This window comes from Leptidea sinapis, chromosome 22 (assembly GCF_905404315.1).
Source record: "Leptidea sinapis chromosome 22, ilLepSina1.1, whole genome shotgun sequence".
NCBI classification, from domain to species: Eukaryota; Metazoa; Arthropoda; class Insecta; order Lepidoptera; family Pieridae; genus Leptidea; species Leptidea sinapis.
Genome location: NC_066286.1, coordinates 13,227,677 through 13,247,864, shown reverse-complemented (window position 1 = coordinate 13,247,864; position 20,188 = coordinate 13,227,677). Strand labels below are relative to the sequence as shown.

Here is a 20,188-nt window from a genome sequence, read left to right as displayed (position 1 = left end):
ATTAGGCGAGGAACTAGGTAAGCATTCGTTCGTTCGCCATATCTATTGAGCGCGCTCGGAGCGCATAAACAGCCCCGAGTGACGGCCCGCGTGTATACAGGGTGTTGTACTTTATCCCAGTATTAAGTATTGAAAAAGTTTTCTTTTAACATTGAATATTTCATCAGTACCTGCACCGGTAAAATTTTGCAATGTTTAAAAAGTTCATTTTCGGAATAGTCACTATGATTTTACAGACACTAATGTCTACCTAAGTATATAATTAAACTGAATTAAGCCACAAGTACATTCATCAACTAAGCATAGTGCACATTCTTGTAACTCCGTGCTACCAACATGTATCAATGAATAACCTTCACCATGCCAACGCAAACAAGGAAGGTTAAATTCCCCTATTATAATGTAACTCAAACTGGCCTCTAAAACGCTTGGTGTACACGGAAAGACTAGAATTCATTAATATCAAGCCACCGCCTGCAACTGTATAAAGTGCAAATTCGGCCTCACATGGAGTACTGTTCTCACCTCTAAGCGGGTGCTTCCCAGTACCAGCTTCTTCCATTTGACCGCATACATCGGAGAGCGGCTTGAATCATTGACCATCAAGTCTCATTTAGAATGCTGAATGACGCAATGGCGTAGAGATGTGGGGATTTTCTGTATTTTTACCGCATTCATAGCAGCCGAATTCCACGACCGGACATTTCGCCAAAATGCGGTCGCTGGCATTCGACCGCGTTTGACTTGAAACTTTACCTCTCACAGCCTCTCTGTGGTGTCAACAACTGGCTGTAGTTTTCCTGAACTGATGAGACTCAGGGACCATCAAGCTTGGCTCTCGAACTCCGGTGTTGCGCGTGACGTCACTCCTTCATTTCCCATCACGTGAGTCTCCGCTACTGATACGGAATCCCGACACAAATTAAACACGATTACATTTAACAATTTATTTAAAATAAATAGTCCCTTAAATAAAACTAAACGTGTGAATAATAATCATTTATACAATCATGTTTGATGGCAGATACACTTAAATTGAAAAATAAAAATGATTTTATAATACAAAAAAACCTAATTGATGATAATATTAAGTTTAACTTTAAATTTTATATTTTACCGCAAAACATTCAAAGATCTGTACATAGTGGAAATATATACATTTAAATCATTAAAATTAAATAACTAAATAAAAAAACAATACGTTTATTGAAGATCTATAAAATTTAAATCAAGATGAATGATTGACACAGAACCTGCTCCAACAACAGCAGCTCATAATAAATCATTTGACCTCAGCGTACTATTCTTTCAGGTAAATATCCAATTGCTCACAAAAGCTCGCAATATATTAATTACGGATAGAACTCGGTCGCGAAGCAAAGAAATTCTCGAACATGGTCAATGTCTGACGCTTTGAGGAAACGGAAAATACCAGATTGAAAAAATAGTTCTGCTTTAGAACTGGCGTAATAAATGAAAAATGATGTTAAGGTCACAACCCTCCGTATTAAAACTCTTAATACACAGTTGATAAACTCTTAAACCGGGACATCGTTCACCAGCCCCCTGCTACTGGCGCGGCGCCACCTCCAGGTGCGTCAGGCCTGCGGCCGGGGACACGCCCCTCACGTCGGCCTCCAGGCACCGGTAGTAGATGTCTCCCGCCAGCTCCTCGACGCCCACCTCCGGCTCGCTCTTGGCCAGCTTCGTCGCTTCATCGACCTCTTTGCGGACCTTCGCGTCGATCTCCTAAAATGTTTGGTTACCAGTAAATTATCAACACTGACAACGATATTCTTAGCCAACGGCTTCTACCTGCACGTATACTTACACGTATACAATCGGAAGCGTGTCGTCTCAATAATAACAATATTTATAAATCCGAAGGCGTGAGATCGCAGGGAGCAGACGCTCAGAGGTCTTGTTCGCGATTACGATATTCTGCGCGCGACACTGAGTCTCGTTCACCTGGACACTGAGGAGGACGCCTGCAGCTGACACTATCGCTCAGTAATACAAAGTAGATTCATATTATATGCTATATACTCTGGCCATAAATACTGTTACAAATAAAAATAAACAAATATAACACATGAATTTGGAATCTATCATTTTTATATGATTGTTCATTGAGTTTTCTCATTTTGTGCCAATACACATTGTACAATATTTTGCGATATTAAAATGGAGTGGGGTGATAAAAAGAACTGAATGAACAGGTTACCAGGTCTTTGTCGACGCCCCTCTTGGAACGTCCAACCATTGCCTGGTCAGGAGTGTAGTGCCCATCCGACGCCAACGTCGCAGACCACCAGCGACCCGCCGCGTTTGGCACTACAAGTCAGCAGATTGGGATAGGTTGCGTTCCTTTTTTGCATCCTACCCTTGGGGCACGGTTTGTTTCCCTTCGGATGATCCTAGTGCCTGCGCCGTTGCAGTAGCCGATGTGATACTGCAGGGCATGGATATTTTTATACCAAGCTCTGTAGTACCGATCGGTGGCAGATCACAGCCCTGGTTCGATGCTTCAGTTAAAGCAGCATCTTAATGGCAAAAACAGGCGTATCGGACTTGGATTGCGGCGCTGGGCACAAAAGATCCGAACTGCAAAGTTCTTAAGAGGAAATATAACCGTACCTCCAAATTATTTAAGCGGCAAATCGCCCGTGCGAAGACAAAGCACGTCGTCAAAATCTGCGAGCAGCTTTCTAGTTACCCGACCGGAACACGCAAGTTCTGGTCGTTGTCGAAAGCTGCTCTCGGTAAGTTCAACCAGTCGTCCATGCCGCCGTTGCACATGAGGAATGACACCCTGGCCCATACGGCAAAAGAGAAAGCCGATCTCCTGTGCGCTATTTTCGCCTCCAACTCGACTCTTGACGACAATGGAAAAACACCGCCGACCATCCCGCGGTGTCAGAGCTCTATGCCTGAAGTACAGTTCAGACAGAAAACTGTTAGGCGAGCTCTGTTTTGGTTGGACGTCAGGAAGTCGAGCGGGCCGGATGGCATTTCTCCAATCGTGCTTAGAATGTGTGCCCCTGAGTTGACGCCGGTGCTAACGCGTCTATTCCGGCACTCTTATTCCAAAGGCGTAGTCCCTGACTCATGGAAGTCAGCCCTTGTCCATCCGATCCAAAAAAAGGAGACAGTTCGGATCCGGCAAACTACAGGCCTATTGCTATAACCTCCCTGCTCTCCAAAATCATGGAGAGCATAATTAGCCGCCAACTTCTGGTATACCTAGAGGGTCACCAGTTGATCAACGACCGACAATACGGCTTTCGCCATGGTCGGTCGGCAGGTGATCTTCTGGTATACCTAACACATAGATGGGCGGCGGCTATTGAAAGCAAGGGGGAAGGCCTGGCAGTTAGCCTGGATATAGCGAAGGCCTTTGATCGTATGGCACAAGGCGCTCCTTTCCAAGGGCTTCCCGAGAGCTTATGCAAGTGGACCTCCAGCTTCCTCACTGGGCGCAGCATACAAGTCGTTGTCGGTTTTTGTTGGTTGTGAACGCTGGAGTGCCCCAAGGCTATCTCCCACGCTGTTTCTTTTGCATATCAATGATATGTTGGACACCGCCAACGTGACAGACGACAGCACTGGTGATACCGTATACACGGGCCAAGCAGGTCTCTCTCGGGAAAACGTCGACCAGTGCCGGGAGAAACTTGTGTCTTCTATCGAGTCCTCTCTCGAGAAGGTCGCGGAATGGGGTAAGTTGAACCTTGTCCAATTCAACCCCCAGAAGACTCAAGTATGCGCGTTTACCACTAAAAAACCCCATTTGCCGTATCACCGCTCTTCGAGAACACTTCCCTTAAAGCCTCGCCTAGTATCGGAATACTGGGTCTCGATCTACTGAATCTCGAGCAATTTCCAATTTCGTGGCCATCTGGAGGGCAAAGCCAAACTGGCTTCAAAGAAATTGGGTGTCATAAATAGAGCACGGCAATACTTCAAGCCGGCCACATTCTAGCGCTCTACAAAGCGCAGGTCCGGCCTCACATGGAGTATTGCTGTCATCTCTGGTCTGGCGCACCCCAGTATCAGCTCGATCCATTTGACCGCGTGCAACGCAGAGCAGCTCGAATTGTCAGGGACCCAGTACTCTGTGAACGGCTGGATCACTTGGCGTTGCGTAGAGACGTCGCTTCATTGTGTGTCTTCTACCGCATTTATCACGGGGAGTGTTCCGAAGAGCTGTTCAACCTGATTCCTGCCGCCGAATTCCACCTTCGCACGACACGCCACAAATTAGGATATCATCCCCACCATCTGGATGTGTGGCGGTCCTCCACAGTGCGGTTTTCAAGGAGCTTTCTTCCACGTACTACAAAGCTGTGGAATGAGCTTCCTTGTGCGGTGTTTCCGGGACGATACGACATGGGTACCTTCAAAAAAAAAAGCGCGTACACCTTCCTTAAAGGCCGGTAACGCTCTTGTGATTCCTCTGGTGTTGCAAGAGAATGTGGGCGGCGGTGATCACTTAACACCAGATGACCCGTACGCTTGTTTCTCCTTCTATTCCATAAAAAAAAAAGGGAAAGAATTCGAAGAAATCCTGTCCGAAAGGAAAAGATTTTATCTCGGGAGATGAATATAGCACCTAGAACCATGTCGCGTATTTTAAAAGATGACTTAGGACTTGCAGCCTATAAGAGACGCCTATAATCTATATAACTCTGGCAAAATAATAATAATAAAAGGTTTAGCGCGCGGATGCCAAAAAGTTGAACATCTTCCCTACAAGCGTTGTATCGTGCAGGTTTAACACGCGGCCGCGAAAAAATAGAACATCTAATAATTTCTAGTATTGACAAAAAACATTTGGTTTAGAGAACAGATTAGGATAATTGATATAAACGAGATTAAAGAATTAGTTTTCCAAAGAAGTTACACTTCCCAGCCCTCTTCTGCAGCACAAAGATGGTATTAATATCGGCAGCATTGCTCCATCGCAATATACCATAATACATAATACTATGAAAATAACTAAAGTAGTCGGGCCGTATCTATGTCTTTTAATTGTCTAATCTTTTTAACCGCATATGTTGCAGAGCTAAATCCATTAGCCAATCCTTTAATATGGGGCTGTAATTTTTTAATTCGAAATCAAGATTCGCGCCACGTAATATAGCAGATTCCGCCAGTACTATCTCCTCTCCGTTTAACAAAACTCTCGCATCTACATTTTTGACATTTGTGGCACGGTTAATGATTGGTTAAGAACGCTTAATGTTATAATTAATGGTTATTAGCGCTAAATAGATGGACGATGTCAGATAGAATATCGTTTAGTTCGTCATACATAACTTGGTTTCTTTTCACTTTGTATATCAGTGAAGTATCATCCGCAAACAACCTTATGTTATCTATAACGTTCGGAAGATCATTTATGTAGGTAAGGCAGAGGAATGGTCCAGGAAAAGACCCTTAGGTAGCCCATTCTGAGAGGAGTCCCAGGAGATCTCCTGCTATTAACGTAGACTTCTGAATACTATTCTTTAAATATGAAATCAGGAGATCGAGCGCAGTTTCTTCTATGCCATAGTGACCTAGCTTCCTGACCATTGTTGAATGTTGAACACAATCAAGGGCCTTAGATAAATCACAGATACCAAGTGCATTCTGTCATTCTTCCAAGCATGAAAAATATTCCTGATTAGATCAACCCCCGAATCCGTAATAGAAGGTCCCCTAGTAATGCCAAATTGTTACATATGAAGCAACTTCTGAGTTCACGCTCATTACAATAATTATTACCTTCAGTTGGTCCGGAGTGACCAGTTCGCTGGCGAGGATCTTCTCCTTGAAGGAGGTGATGGGGTCCCGCGTCTGCCGGACCTCCTGCACCTCGTCGCGCGTGCGGTACGAGGTCCCCGGGTCGGACATCGAGTGACCAGAATATCTGTATGTTTCCATCTCCATAACCAACGGACCTGAAGTTGAAGAATCTCTGTGTCATTTTCGTCTGTTTAGTCCTAATTTTCAGGCAATCCTACCCTATTTTGATGTAAGGTACAGCTTCAAACAACAATATGAACAAAGCCGACTCACTGACCGTACGTCTTGTACGCTTTGAAGTAGCGCATCCACCAGATTCATATATTGCTCGTACCACCTTCAAACGAATTAATTATCTAATAATATGCAATAGTCGTAAACGTACCCCGGGTACAAAATTGAGCATAATTTCATGCCTCATGCCGGGGTATGTGTGTACGTTAGGGAGGATATCTGCTGTCGCCGTCTCGGTAATTTTGAGGATAGGGGCCTGTCTACTCTCTGGCTCCGCGTAGATTTAGAGGACCGCGTCCGCATCTATGCGTGTGTCTACAGGTCCCATAGTGGTAAAGCAGAAACGGATCACCTCATGGGCTGCGTTCAAGCGGCATTTGATGACGTGCTTGCTCAGATCCCCTCCGCTGAAATCGTAGTCTTGGGTGATTTTAACGGGCACAATGCCGAATGGCTTGGATCACGTACCACAGACTACGCAGGGCGATCTGTGCATAATTTTGCATTGGCGTATGGTCTGTCCCATTTGGTTGAGTCGCCGACGCGGCTCCCGGATGTGGATAGCCACATGCCGTCCTTATTAGATCTTCTGTTGACTACACATCCCGATGGTTACCAGGTCTCTGTCAACGTCCCTCTCGGAACGTCCGACCATTGCCTGGTCAGGAGTGTAGTGCCTATCCGACGCCAACGTCGCAGACCACCAGCGAACCGCCGCGTTTGGCACTACAAGTCAGCAGATTGGGATAGGATGCGTTCCTTTTTTGCATCCTACCCTTGGGCAGGGTTGTTTCCCTTCGGATGATCCTAGTGCCTGCGCCGTTGCAGTAGCCGATGTGATACTGCAGGGCATGGATATTTTTATACCAAGCTCTGTAGTACCGATCGGTGGCAGATCACAGCCCTACTTCGATGCGTCAGTTAAAGGACTGACTGCAAAAATCAGGCGTATCGAACTTGGGTTGCGGCGTTGGGCTCAAAGGATCCGAACTGCAAAGTTCTGAAGAGGAAATATAACCGTGCCTCCAGATTTTTTAAGCGGCGAATCGCCCGTGCGAAATCGAAGCATGTCGTCAAAATTGGCGAGCAGCTTTCCAGTTACCCGACCGGAACACGCAAGTTGTCGTTGTCGAAAGCTGCTCTTGGTAACTTCAACCAGCCGTCCATGCCGCCGTTGCACATGAGGAATGACACCCTGGCCCATACGGCAAAAGAGAAAGCCGATCTCCTGTGCACTCTTTTTGCCTCCAACTCGACTCTTGACGACAACGGAAAAACACCGCCGATCATCTCGCGGTGTCAGAGCTCCATGCCTGAAGTACAGTTCCGACAGAAAACTGTTAGGCGAGCTCTGTTTTCGTTGGACGTCAGGAAGTCGAGCGGGCCGGATGGCATTTCTCCAATCATGCTTAGAACGTGTGCCCCTGAGTTGACGCCGGTGCTAACGCGTTTATTCCGGCACTCTTATTCAAAAGGCGTAGTCCCTGATTCATGGAAGTCAGCCCTTGTCCATCCGATCCCAAAAAAAGGAAACAGTTCGGATCCGGCAAACTACAGGCCTATTGCTATTACCTCCCTACTCTCCAAAATCATGGAGAGCATAATTAACCGCCAGCTCTTGGTATACCTTGAGGGTCACCAGTTGATCAACGACCGGCAGTACGGCTTTCGCCATGGTCGGTCGACTGGCGATCTTCTGGTATACCTAACACATAGATGGGCGGCGGCTATTGAAAGCAAGGGGGAAGGCCTGGCAGTTAGTCTGGATATAGCGAAGGCCTTTGATCGTGTATGGCACAAGGCGCTCCTCGCAAAACTTCCATCATTTGGGCTTCCCGAGAGCTTATGCAAGTGGACCTCCAGCTTCCTCACTGGGCGCAGCATACAGGTCGTTGTCGACGGTTATTGCTCGAATCCCAAGCCCGTGAACGCTGGAGTGCCCCAAGGCACTCCACTACACGAGCCATGCAGGTATCTCTCAGGAAAAGGTCGACCAGTGCCGTTAGAAACTTGTGTCTTCTATCGAGTCCTCTCTCGAGAAGGTCGCGAAATGGGGTAAGTTGAACCTTGTCCAATTCAACCCCCAGAAGACTCAAGTATGCGCGTGTACCACTAAAAAAACCCCATTTGCCGTATCACCGCTCTTCGAAAACACTTCCCTTAAAGCCTCGCCTAATATCGGAATACTGGGTCTCGATCTTCTGAATCTCGAGCAATTTCCAATTCCGTGGCCATCTGGAGGGCAAAGCCAAACTGGCTTTAAAGAAACTGGGCGTTATAAATAGAGCACGGCAATACTTCAAGCCGGCCCACATTCTAGCGCTCTACAAAGCGCAGGTCCGGCCTCACACGGAGTATTGCTGTCATCTCTGGTCTGGCGCACCCCAGTATCAGCTCGATCCATTTGACCGCGAGCAACGCAGAGCAGCTCGAATTGTCGGGGACCCAGTACTGTGTGAACGGCTGGATCACTTGGCGTTGCGTAGAGACGTCGCTTCATTGTGTGTCTTCTACCGCATTTATCAAGGGGAGTGTTCCGAAGAGCTGTTCAACCTGATTCCTGCCGCCGAATATCACCTTCGCACGACACGCCACAAGTTACGATATCATCCCCACCATCTGGATGTGTGGCGGTCCTCCACAGTGCGGTTTTCAAGGAGCTTTCTTCCTCGTACCACGAAGCTGTGGAATGAGCTTCCTTGTGCGGTGTTTCCGGGACGATACGACATGGGTACCTTCAAAAAAAGCGCGTTTAAGGCCGGCAACGCTCTTGTGATTCCTCTGGTGTTGCAGGAGAGTGTGGGCGGCGGTGATCACTTAACACCAAATGACCCGTACGCTCGTTTGTCCTCCTATTCCATAAAAAAAAAAGTCCCTGCACAGTTCAGTTTTCAATGAACTGTCTTCCACATTCCTGGTAGACTACGACATGGGTTACTCTCAAGACTTGTGTGTTCATCCACCGCAAGGAACAGTAACACTTCTGTAATTTTTGTTTGGTACCGGGCTCTGGGCCTCCTCTTGGTGGTGATCTCTTACAATCATGTGACCCGTGCTTTCGTTTGTCTACTATACAGTGGCCAGTATGTCTCCTTAATGATCTCCTCAAGCCTACTCCAACAGATTATTTTGAAGGATACATTCATTAATATATAATAACTGAGCATGGAAATGACTGTGACTTTTAATGCATTTTAATTTATTCAATATTTCATTAAAATATAAATAATATATCACAATCATTACACATGTAACACTCGCACAATAATTTGCCACGTTCGCATGACTGATCATGTAATTTCATTTGATTGCATGTATAGAAACAGTAAACACTGATATTTATTTTTTCTTTTTTTTTCTTTCCCTTAAAAGACATATTAATCTAAATATTGGGTTAACAGAAGTGTTAACAGCGCTCGTCTGCTGCCGCCCGCCACAGTGGGTGACTCGTGCTGCAGTGGTGGGATATGACGGCGGTACGAATATATTAAAGATCGACATACTTAGCCATCAAATGACATATACTATTTTGATTAATATTATAGCTGTACATTGATGTTGTTTACGTCCGCGGTCCCGATCAATACTAATACAATCATCTGTCGCCTCACCCTTGCCCGCCGTGCAGTGCTCGATGGCGAACCTGGTGGCCTCCCGGGTGGCCACCACGTCCATGCCGTCCACCCACAGGCCGGGGATGTAGTCTCCGCGGGAGAAGTACTCCGTGCTGGCCGACGACCGGTCCACGCTCGTGCCCATGCCTGCTCGTTACAAAATAACATGTTATTGACAACATTTAATCAATTCACAATCTCATTAATAAATCTAGATCGTCTGCCCGTCCGTCATTGTAACCCTCGCTACATTGATACATTATCACGATTTATTACTTTTACAATCAGCTAGTTAGAAATATGAGTGTAAGCATATGGACTGTCAGGAGGAGGCTTCTAGAAGTCAATATATTGTCGAAGACCAGGTAGAGTCCCAAATTACTCCGTAGCCACCGTATTGCAAGATTAAGATTTTCCGAAAATTGTGAGACTCGGACAGATGTAGAAAAGAGCAAAGCTTTATTTTCTGATGAACCTAGAATCTCTTTATTTGGTAAAGACCCACGCCGTAAAATGCGACGAAGAGCAGGAAAGCGTTATGCAGAAGTATGTTTTGAAAAAATAACGCCGGACGGTGGGGGCTCTGTCATACCTTCTGAAGATGATACAGAATTCGTTTTCGTAGAAAATAGCTCTCGAATTGCACAACCCTACATCACAGATTTCGGTGGTAGCTGTTACAGGAAGGCTGTATGTATGGACAATGCTCGAGTGCACCGAGCGGGCGACGTAAACACTTACTTAAGTGAAGTCAGGATCCGCCGTTATGTTTAGCCAGAACGAAGTACCTGACCAACTGTGCTATTACGACCGAATGGGAGCGTACTTTCTAAGTACTCATAAAAAACCTCGTCTAACGCTCGAAACAGTGCTTTCAGCCAATGATAGCTGCACATCATATTAAGTTTTTATTTCATAATTTATAACTTTTACTAAATAAAGGAGAAAGTCAATTGAAGTTACCTTAAATACCTTGGTTAAAGTCAAAATCAGTAATTTACAAAATCGACTTAATTATTAAGAAAAAGTGTTTTTACAAATTATTTTAATAGAGGGGGCAAACGGGCAAGAGACTCACGGGATGGGGAGTGATGAGGAGCCCATAGACATCCGCAGTACCAGGTGTCAAGAGATGCGTTGTCGGCCTTTAAGGGAGTATGCTCTTATCTTGAAGGTCCCTGAGTCGGTTCGGGAAAACTGCAGGGGGTAATTGATTCCACAAAGTGAGACCTCTACTACTTATACTACTCAAATAAATCTCCAAAAATAAGTGTCCATTTCTTTTGCAAAGGAGTTTAAAGAAGAGAAATAAATATTTATTTAGCATAGGGAGTGACAATAACATGTAGTCCGTACCGTATCCGTTGTTCTCGCACACGAACACGCAGGGCAGGTCCCACAACTTGGCCATGTTGTAGGCCTCGTACAGCTGGCCCTGGTTGGCCGCTCCGTCCCCGTACAGAGCGAAGGCCACGCCGCCGTCGCCGCGGTACTTGTGGGCGAAGGCCAGCCCTGCGCCCAGCGGCACCTGCCACACGACCCACGGTCAGCTGATGGTCACTCATCCCGCCCATTACAATGCAGTGCCGCTCAGGATTCTTGAAAAACTTCAAAATTCTGAGCGGCACTACATCTGCGCTCGTCACCTTGATACATCAGATGATAAGTCTCATTTGCCCAGTAATTTCACTACTTATGGCACCCTTCAGACTGAAACACAATAATGCTTACACATTACTGGTTCACGGCAGAAATAGGCGCCGTTATAGTACCCATAATCTAGCCGACTTCCTGTGCCAAGGAGCCTCCCATTGGTGAATGTGAATGGTGAATAATGTTAACGTACTCACATGTAAGTGTTTACGCCCAAACCCCACAAATTAAGATATAATCCCCATCATCTGGATCTATGACGGTCTTCCGGAGTAAAGTTTTCAAGGAGCTTCCTTCAACGTACTACAAAGCTGTGGATAGAACACGTAAACCTTCCTTAAAGGGCGGCAACGCTCCTTGTGATTCCTTTGGTGTTGCAAGACAATATGGGCGGCGGTGAACATTTAACATTAAGTGAACCGTAGGCTTATTTGTCTTCCTTTTCCATAAAAAATTACTTATAACTGAATTTTCACATTGCTTGATAAAAATTAACATTATTTAGTTAAAGCTATCTTGTAAGGTGGGCCTAGGGATGTTGCTGCACTCCAGTTCAATTAGATGTTTACCAAAACTTAATTTTTGTTAACTTGTTCAGACAACGTGTTGAGGTCTGTCCAAGCCGGGCCGTCCCAGTATTTATTTGTTAAGAAAATAGTAGGTATTACAGACAGGTACGACACCATCGTTATAGCATAAAATAGGACTACTTACGCTTTTTATAACCTAATAAGTATGTCATTAAATTTATATTTTTTATTTTATATTATTTTATAAAACTTCTAGCTAGGTACATAATATTCAATTGGATGTAGTTCCTGAAAAACATTTCAAGCCCCAAACATCACATTGTTAGAAATTCGTATTTGAAGTCTCATAAATATTAGTGTATTCCTTACAATTTGTGTGTTGGACTACTAAGTCATGATGTCATTTAAAGAGTGACAGTAGGACTGCCATTTTTTGTCAGTCCGTTAATATGAATCACTTGACCAGTTTTGTGTTCTTAAGGACGCGTTCTCGAAACAGAGAGGTATCGAAGCACACCACTACACTGACACATTTTGATCCTATATTCGTTATTGTTGACCCCGAAAACCATGAAAATGACACCCATTAAGAGAAGTTGGTAAAATTCATAGGCGCCATCTTGGATTTCGATTTAATATAGAGCTTATATTTAGAGATGAACTTATAAATCAATAATTCTTCAAAAAAATACAGAAACATAATTTTTTGAAAATCTAACTGCGTACAAAATATGTAAAGTATCAAAGGCAGTATTGTAGAGCTTATAAAAAATATTCATGTTCGTACAGCGATCTTTCCGAGTACGAGCTGCTACTTACAACCGAGGCAGTGTCTACCCACGACTCGGACGGCGGCCAAGCGCGGACTGACGTTGTTTCGATAGATCTCTCTGTGCAATGCGTACGGAGTGACAAAATAAAATAACCCTTAATACAACACATTAAAGCTCATGCGTATCAGAAAAATATATGAATTTTAGAAGATTCGTTTTTATTTTTTTCTGAGATTATTTATAACATATTCATTAATTTATTTCATGTGTTTTAGAAAATATTATATCTGCTTTCCTTACGTAATTTTTAAGAGACAAAATTATGTAAGTAGTAGCAGAAAACTGATCCTGAATGAAGCCGGTTCGTCAATTTTGTGTGAAGAGGTAACGGATAATCGTTTTTACGATATAAAATATCAAAATTTTAAAGCAAATATTTCCCGCTAATTGGAGATAAAGAAGTAATCTATTTGTGGCTATTTTTAGTTTTGTTTGATTTAGTTTCATTTCATCACAAACTCTACCGAGAAATATCTTATTTTTGTCGGATTCGTAAACGCGTCATGATTGTCGTCTTCCAATAACAAACCAGTATCTCCACCGACCTGCGCGCCCACGATGCCGTTCCCGCCGTAGAAGTTCCTCCCGTACAGGTGCATGGAGCCCCCCTTGCCCCGCGAGCAGCCCGCGCGGCGCCCCGTGAGCTCGGCGAGCACTCCGGCCACGCTCACGCCCATGAGGTGCGTCCAGCCGTGGCAGCGGTAGGCCGTGATCACCGAGTCCACCTCGCGCATGGCCGCGCGCATGCCCACGGCCACGGCCTCCTGGCCTGGCGGTCACACCAACAAATAGCAACGTACACACTGACGAACTCGCATAAGCTCGGGATTACCTTCCGGTTCATCATTTTAATAAGAAAACAATCTTTTCAAAAAATTTAAGTGAAAATATCTAAACTGTCCATTAATCTTTAAAAAATGTTTGCTCGAGACGCCGGACAGAAGTGATAACTAAAACTAATCTAAGTTTAACTATTTAATATTGAAATTGTTCAACTTGAAAAAAGCTTAGGTTATTTATTAATAAAATCTTTTATTAATTATAAAATATATTTTAATCTAAGTTACAATTCTTATATTTTGTACATTACAATATTGCGTATATACCTACATTATTAGTATCATTATTTAATCCTATAAAAGTAACAATTGATTAGAGTGAGAGAGGAAGAGCCCGCCTACCACTACCGTATGTGTGAGAGAAAGGGAAGCCTGACAGACTGACGCCGTAACGCTAAGAAGATAAAAAATTAAATTAAATTATACATAATCTCAAGTTCGTGTACTATTAGATTGTTGTTTTTTTTTTCATTTTCGATATATTGTTTCCAATATAAAGTTTGATTATCGGTCTTTTAAACTCGACAAAAGTTTTTCTCAAATTGTGGCATCGGTGCGGGAAGACTCGGATCAACAAACGATTGCTAGAAAATTAAATTTCATCCCTTTTGCAACAGCAAAAGGTTCAAAGCTGCGTGCAGCTCACAGACAAGACGTTTTAGATTAGCACGTGACCATCTTATTTGGACTGAACAACAATGCGCCTCCATATTGTTCACCGATGAGTGAGTGAGAGCCACACGCAATCAATACACAATATTAGAAGAAAAAACAACATTTGTTAAAACTTTTTTTTATTGTACAAACCAATTATTCAATAAACCAACCAAAACCATTTTGTACATTTATCGTTATTACCCATCTAGCAGATAGACTCAGCTCTGCGTCATATGCAGTTAGAAAGATTAGAGAGTACACAAATGTTGCGACCGCTAGATTAGTGTACTTTAGTTATTTTCACAGCATCATGACGTACGGTATATTACTATGGGGTCATACTGCTGACATTGATATAGTGTTTACACTGCAAAAGAGAGCTGTTCGTGCTATATATCAGCTTGGTTATAGACAGTCTCTCAAAGAAAAATTTAAAGAAATCAATATTATGACTATTCATTGTCAGTACATTTATGAAAATTTAATATTTGTTCACAAAAATCGTCACCTTTATGCTCTTAATAGTGATTTTCATTATTATAACACTAGAAATAAGGGATTGCTTGTAACTAATTCTAGTAGGCTTCATAAGATACATAATAGCTTTAAGGGTAAATGTATACACTTCTACAATAAAGTCACAGTCACTGTTCAGGCATTATCTATAAATAAATTTAAATGTCTTATAAAAAAATGGCTCTGTCGTAAATCCTATTACTCCACTGCTGAATATCTAAATGATCGGACAGCCTGGGACTAGATTGTGATTATTTTATAGCGATAGAAATGACTGTACAATATTGTATATTTTTATTGAAAAGAGCGCAAAAACAGAATGCTGGGAGAGTTTCTTGCCCCGCTTCTTCTCTCTCAGAGCGCCATTTATTTCCGAAGCGGTGGTAGTATCTAGTAGTATAAGAAATGACATCAAAAAGAATTCTAAAGGAATCAATTTTGAGAAAATAAATGCCTTTTATGCCTTTTATTATTTAAAAAAAAAATACTACACTGTTATGAAGTTGAAGAACTAAACTTGAGTAAGCTACATGGATAGGTTTCATGTTAAATTTGTATAAAAAGTTTAAATATTTGATTAAAATGTTTTGAACATTGATGCAGTTGATGAGTGTATACATTTTTTAAGTTAATATTTCCAAAGACAGACTTCCAACATAAGAAAACAAATACCTGAATATAAATGACAGAAACCCCTGATAATCTTCTCTTTGTATAGATTTCCTGAAGCTGTCTCGATTCTCCGCAAGACAGCCAACTTCTCATATAGATGAACTGCATCCTCAGCCGTAAGTGTTGCAGACAGAGCTGGACCTTTTTCCAACTTATGGAGTTTATAAGGCTAAAAGAATGACATAAAAAATAAATAAAGTCAATTTTAGGCAAGGAGAGTTTGTTCAAAACCTACAAATAGTATTAAGTATACATTTTTATTAGACTGTAAATAATTATTATCCTTATCCTCGTAAGCCCTGCGGTCCCTTTAAAAGGAGCAAATAATCATACTAGTTAAGGCAGAAACATTTTGATTTGCAAGATACAATTAACGCCAACGGTACTTTTAAAGCGACCAAAACTTTGGTGTTCAAATTCAAATACTGGTGCCTAGTGGAAAAGTAATTTGTTAATGACTTTAGTGATTGATGTTTGTAAAAAGAGGCCATAAATAATATAAAAAAATATTCAGCTGTCAATGTTTGCCAATGAGTTCCAAGATTGAACACACACCATCATCAAGGTAAAAAAAAAACTCAAAAAATATTAGTAATCTTCAGGTATCACTTATTTATGCATGGTAATTAAATTTATACTATCAATAAATACTTCTACACAATTATTTACTTGATTCTGTATCAATTCCAATCACGAGTCCAAAGCTCTCATTAATCTCCCTCTCAAAGGGCTTTCAGTGGCATGTCCTTGGTATTGTTTCAAGTTTATATTCAGTGTTTTTTTTCTTATTGTATATATAATATTATTATTTCAATTTACCCAGTCATTTATATTAGAATTTGAAAAAAAAAAACAATAGTCCTATGGAAAGGACTTTTGTAACTAATAAAAACTTTTTAGTAACTAGGTTGTTACTTTTAACGGAAAAAGAATTAGAAGAGAATCTTTAATTGATCCATATTTACCAATAAATATTTTGTAAAAATTAGAACTAACAAGTTAAAAATTTTAATATCCATTACAAGTTTTAAACCTACAATATTTCCAAAGGTACTCATAAAAAATGTTGCCATATACATTGACACAATTATTTTACCTTGTGTTTTGAAATGCATTAAAATAACTATATTTATATACATACACACACAACTGTACATATGAATTTAAAGTTAAAATTTGGAAGAGTTTCAAATGGTATCATTTTTAATTTTATGGTTATATTTTGGTATGTTGTATAATTATTTATACCACCTATTTTGGGTGATAGAACTCCAGCACACTATTTGTATATTATAATTTCTCGGTAGGAATGCTTAAATAATTAATTTTGTTAAGTACCAATAATTTTTACTTAAATAATAATAATTATTTACTTTCACAGCTATGTATATGAAGAAATAAGAATAACACTAAGTAATTAAATACTCCAGGTATTCATAGATACATATTTTTTTTTAAATATTATATATATCATATAATGGTCATAAGTTTGACACTCTCGTCTAATGCTAAATTATAATGTGAGCTGCCCGAACATCCTTATAAAAGGTTTGCTTCAATAAATAAATAAAAATATGTAACAAGTAGAGTGAGTGTCTAAATGTCACTAGTTCTAGCTGCCCGTCCATCACATCTATATTTACAGGGGAATCAACTGTTATTATATGCTATTCTAGACGTTATTATTTTCAATAATTCTATTCATGGTTTGAACAATTATATTAACATTATACTTTCAAATTCTAAAAGTTGCCTAAAAGCAATTCTTTCAAATCCATTTTGCTCAAAAACTGTTCCCAATTATACTTAAAATAACAGAATCACTAACCAAAGGAGTGCTTTTATTTATTATGTTATTTTATACCACATCAACATAAGTATAGCATGGAATCCAAGTTGTTTGGGTATCCTAGGGAATGAGGGCAAAGAAAGAACATGTGTGTCAGTCAGCACTCCCAAACATCATCTCACAACTTGACACTACTCAAATTACTCTGAAACCAATGATTTATGGTTGTTGTTCCAACATTTGTAAAATATTCAAAAGTTTGAAAAAAAAATCTATAGAGATTTGCAACTAAAAAACCATGGTTTTTTGAAATTCAAGATCACAAATTATCTTGACATATTAACATGATTTATTATTATATTTTTGTTGATATGTATGATTATTTTATTTTTGTTTAGTTGTGTATAGATTTTTTCTTTTATTTTACTATGTAATAAAAAATATTGATACTTTATGTGCCTTAAATATTATAATATGTTAATGATGGATATGAATCATATTTGTAGGTTTTATATTTAATTAAAAAATAATAGTGTAAGTTTTATTAGATGTGCCATATAAATTGGTATTAATTAATGTAAGTATTAAGTGACACACAGTGGTTTTGCAAAAGCATGAAATTAAATGTCAAGCTATATTTTATTACCAATTCAACCTTTAAAGTTTACACTTGACACTTTAAGGTTAGATTACATAATAACATTGTAACTTTCTTGACTGTTAACAATTAAATAAGATTTATATTATTCTGTAATAATAAATAACTAAACTTAAAGAAAAAACACTTAACTGTTTTAATATGGAAATTGTAAATTTAATAAAGTACCTTTATGTCAAACTTCGATTCAGATTTTGTACTATAATTTGTGTTTGTTTTAACAACAACTGGAGCGGCTGTTTTCTGAAAAAGAAGCAAGATTTAGTAAAAAATAAATGGTTTCTTACGAATAGTGATTATTTTGTTTCAAATCAAAAAAGATCACCGTAAGTGGACCTCCTGTAAAAATTTTTGCGGCTGAAGGTATTAGTTTACTCATTGTTTCTAAGAATGCTTTTATCAGGCCCAGATTTAGTTTGTGATCCTCTGCTGGGATCACCTGATATTCAAACAGTAATATTTAATAATTTTGAAAGTGAAAAGTATAGCTCAGTCAAAACCAACTGGTTTAAATAACTGTAAAGTGAATATACTACAAAAAATAAAAGTCCGAGAATTAAATGTAAAGATAAATCAACGAATAACGATGTTTATTATTTCATCCAGATGACAATAATGTCAATGTTTTTTTTGTTTCATCGTCCAATTGTCAATGTCAATACAAAAGATAATGTGTAATAACTCTCTCTACACACACGTCACTCGTCAGTTCAGTTTGACAGTTAGACAAAATTAGGTTTTTGGATTTTGTAACTACCACGCGTTTAACTCGACTAGAGTTTAACCGCCGTACTCATAGTCGTTTATGAAATACTTAAATACCTAGGTAATTAGTATAGCATTAAAAATCTTCACTCCAATAGTCCACCTAAGGATTAAGTATCGTCGGACCTATACATAAACGGTTAAGTAATGGTTTAAACGTGTATATTTTAGATTAACGTTTCTATTTCTGTAACAATAAATGCAATATTATATAATAATAATATAATTTAATTTAAATAATTAATCAGTGATTAGTTACAATAAATTAAATTAAATTATTATTTTAATTTTAAAAGCTATTTATAGTATCCTAGGAAATAAGATCAAAAAGAGTTTTTTTACAACAAATTTTAATACCACCTACTGAATAATCAATATATACATAACAAACAAGCTAACATCTAAATAATTAACATTTAAATCAAATAGATCAATTTGTTAAGCTTCTAAGAATAAATTTCAAATAACACAATAATATTCAAAGAGTAATCGGGCAGAGTCACTCCCTATCTCGTCAACGGTTGCAGCGGAAGTGTGTAGGCTTGCAGCGATATATCGGGAAACTGTATAATCGATTACGAGCTTACGTTATATCTTTCTGCTCCTGTAAATACCCTAAAAGAAAACGCCCTTGAAACATAGCAAGAGATACAAGGTGCATATCTCAATCTTTTCAAAATGGCAATGAATCATCTAGCAATTGTAGCAACAAATGTTCCTTCTAAACGTCTTTTTTCAAAGGCAGGAGCCACTATAACTCAGAGCAGAAACCTGCTACAAGGAAGCAGATTGTCAAAGTTATTATTTTTAAGTTCGATAGTTGGTACAAAATACTGGAGTTAAACATTTTTTTAATAAATTGCTGAAAAAATAATTGTTTTTATTTACATAGGTAAAGTCTAAAAATTACATACATAATCAATAAAAATTTGATTTCTACAAGCTTTTAAAAAAGACCACACAAAAAGACACCGTGGCTGTTTAATCTGTTCATGAACAATTGCTTGACAGGTTTAAAAGAGAATGACAGTGGTTTGAGAATGAATGAGTTACTCGTCAAATGTTTTCTCTATGCTGATGACCAAGTATTACTTGCATCTTCAGCCGAGGAGTTGCAAGAGATGGTAACTGCTATGAATGGAGCTTTTGGTAGAAAGGGAATGAAGATGAATGTAAAGAAGACGAAAGTGATGGTGCTTGAAAGAGATGAGGTAGTGACAGACTGCAATATCGTGATTGGAGATGAAAAAATTGAACAGGTGAATGAGTTTGTGTATCTGGGTTCTAAATTTACAAGAGATGGAAAGTATGAGAGTGATATTGAAAGAAGAGTGAATGCAGGAAACATGGTGAATGGAGCTTTGCACTCCTTTATGAACAGTCAGAAGGTGTCTAATAAGGCTCGCTTGGCTGTGCATGAGGGGGTGTTGGTTCCAACACTCATGTACGGAAGTGAAAGTTGGGTATGGCAGAAGAAACATGAAAGCAGAATAAATGCAGTTGAGATGAGAGCGTTGAGAAGTATGATAGGAGTTACACTGAGTGACAGGATAAGGAATAGTGAGATAAGAAAACGTTGTGGTCTGAAAGAAGATGCTGTGACAAAAATTGAGAAAGGTATGCTGAGATGGTTTGGAC

The 20,188-nt window shown here is 40.0% G+C and overlaps 1 protein-coding gene across 1 annotated transcript; it reads right to left on the bottom strand.

The window, feature by feature from the left end:
- Positions 1-932: 932 nt before the first annotated feature.
- On the bottom strand, positions 933-18,394 carry LOC126970842 (probable pyruvate dehydrogenase E1 component subunit alpha, mitochondrial). Its single transcript, XM_050816991.1, has 8 exons — positions 18,111-18,394; positions 17,954-18,028; positions 15,339-15,507; positions 13,200-13,423; positions 10,995-11,166; positions 9,636-9,785; positions 5,770-5,945; positions 933-1,749 (listed from the first exon to the last, which is right to left on the bottom strand). The coding sequence occupies exons 1-8, from the start codon at positions 18,162-18,164 to the stop codon at positions 1,570-1,572; spliced, it is 1,200 nt and encodes a 399-aa protein (XP_050672948.1). The 5' UTR covers positions 18,165-18,394; the 3' UTR covers positions 933-1,569.
- Between the last annotated feature and the right edge of the window lie 1,794 nt (positions 18,395-20,188).

What these genes read in the sequence shown, in the direction of transcription:
- LOC126970842 (XM_050816991.1), bottom strand. Translation starts at nt 18,164, where the DNA reads ATGAGTAAACTAATACCTTCAGCCGCAAAAATTTTTACAGGAGGTCCA. An exon ending in GCACTGCACGGCGGGCAAGG is followed by an intron (nt 5,946 to 9,635) that starts GTGAGGCGACAG and finishes CTTCAACTTCAG; the next exon opens with GTCCGTTGGTTATGGAGATG. An exon ending in TCACTCCGGACCAACTGAAG is followed by an intron (nt 1,750 to 5,769) that starts GTAATAATTATT and finishes CAAACATTTTAG; the next exon opens with GAGATCGACGCGAAGGTCCG.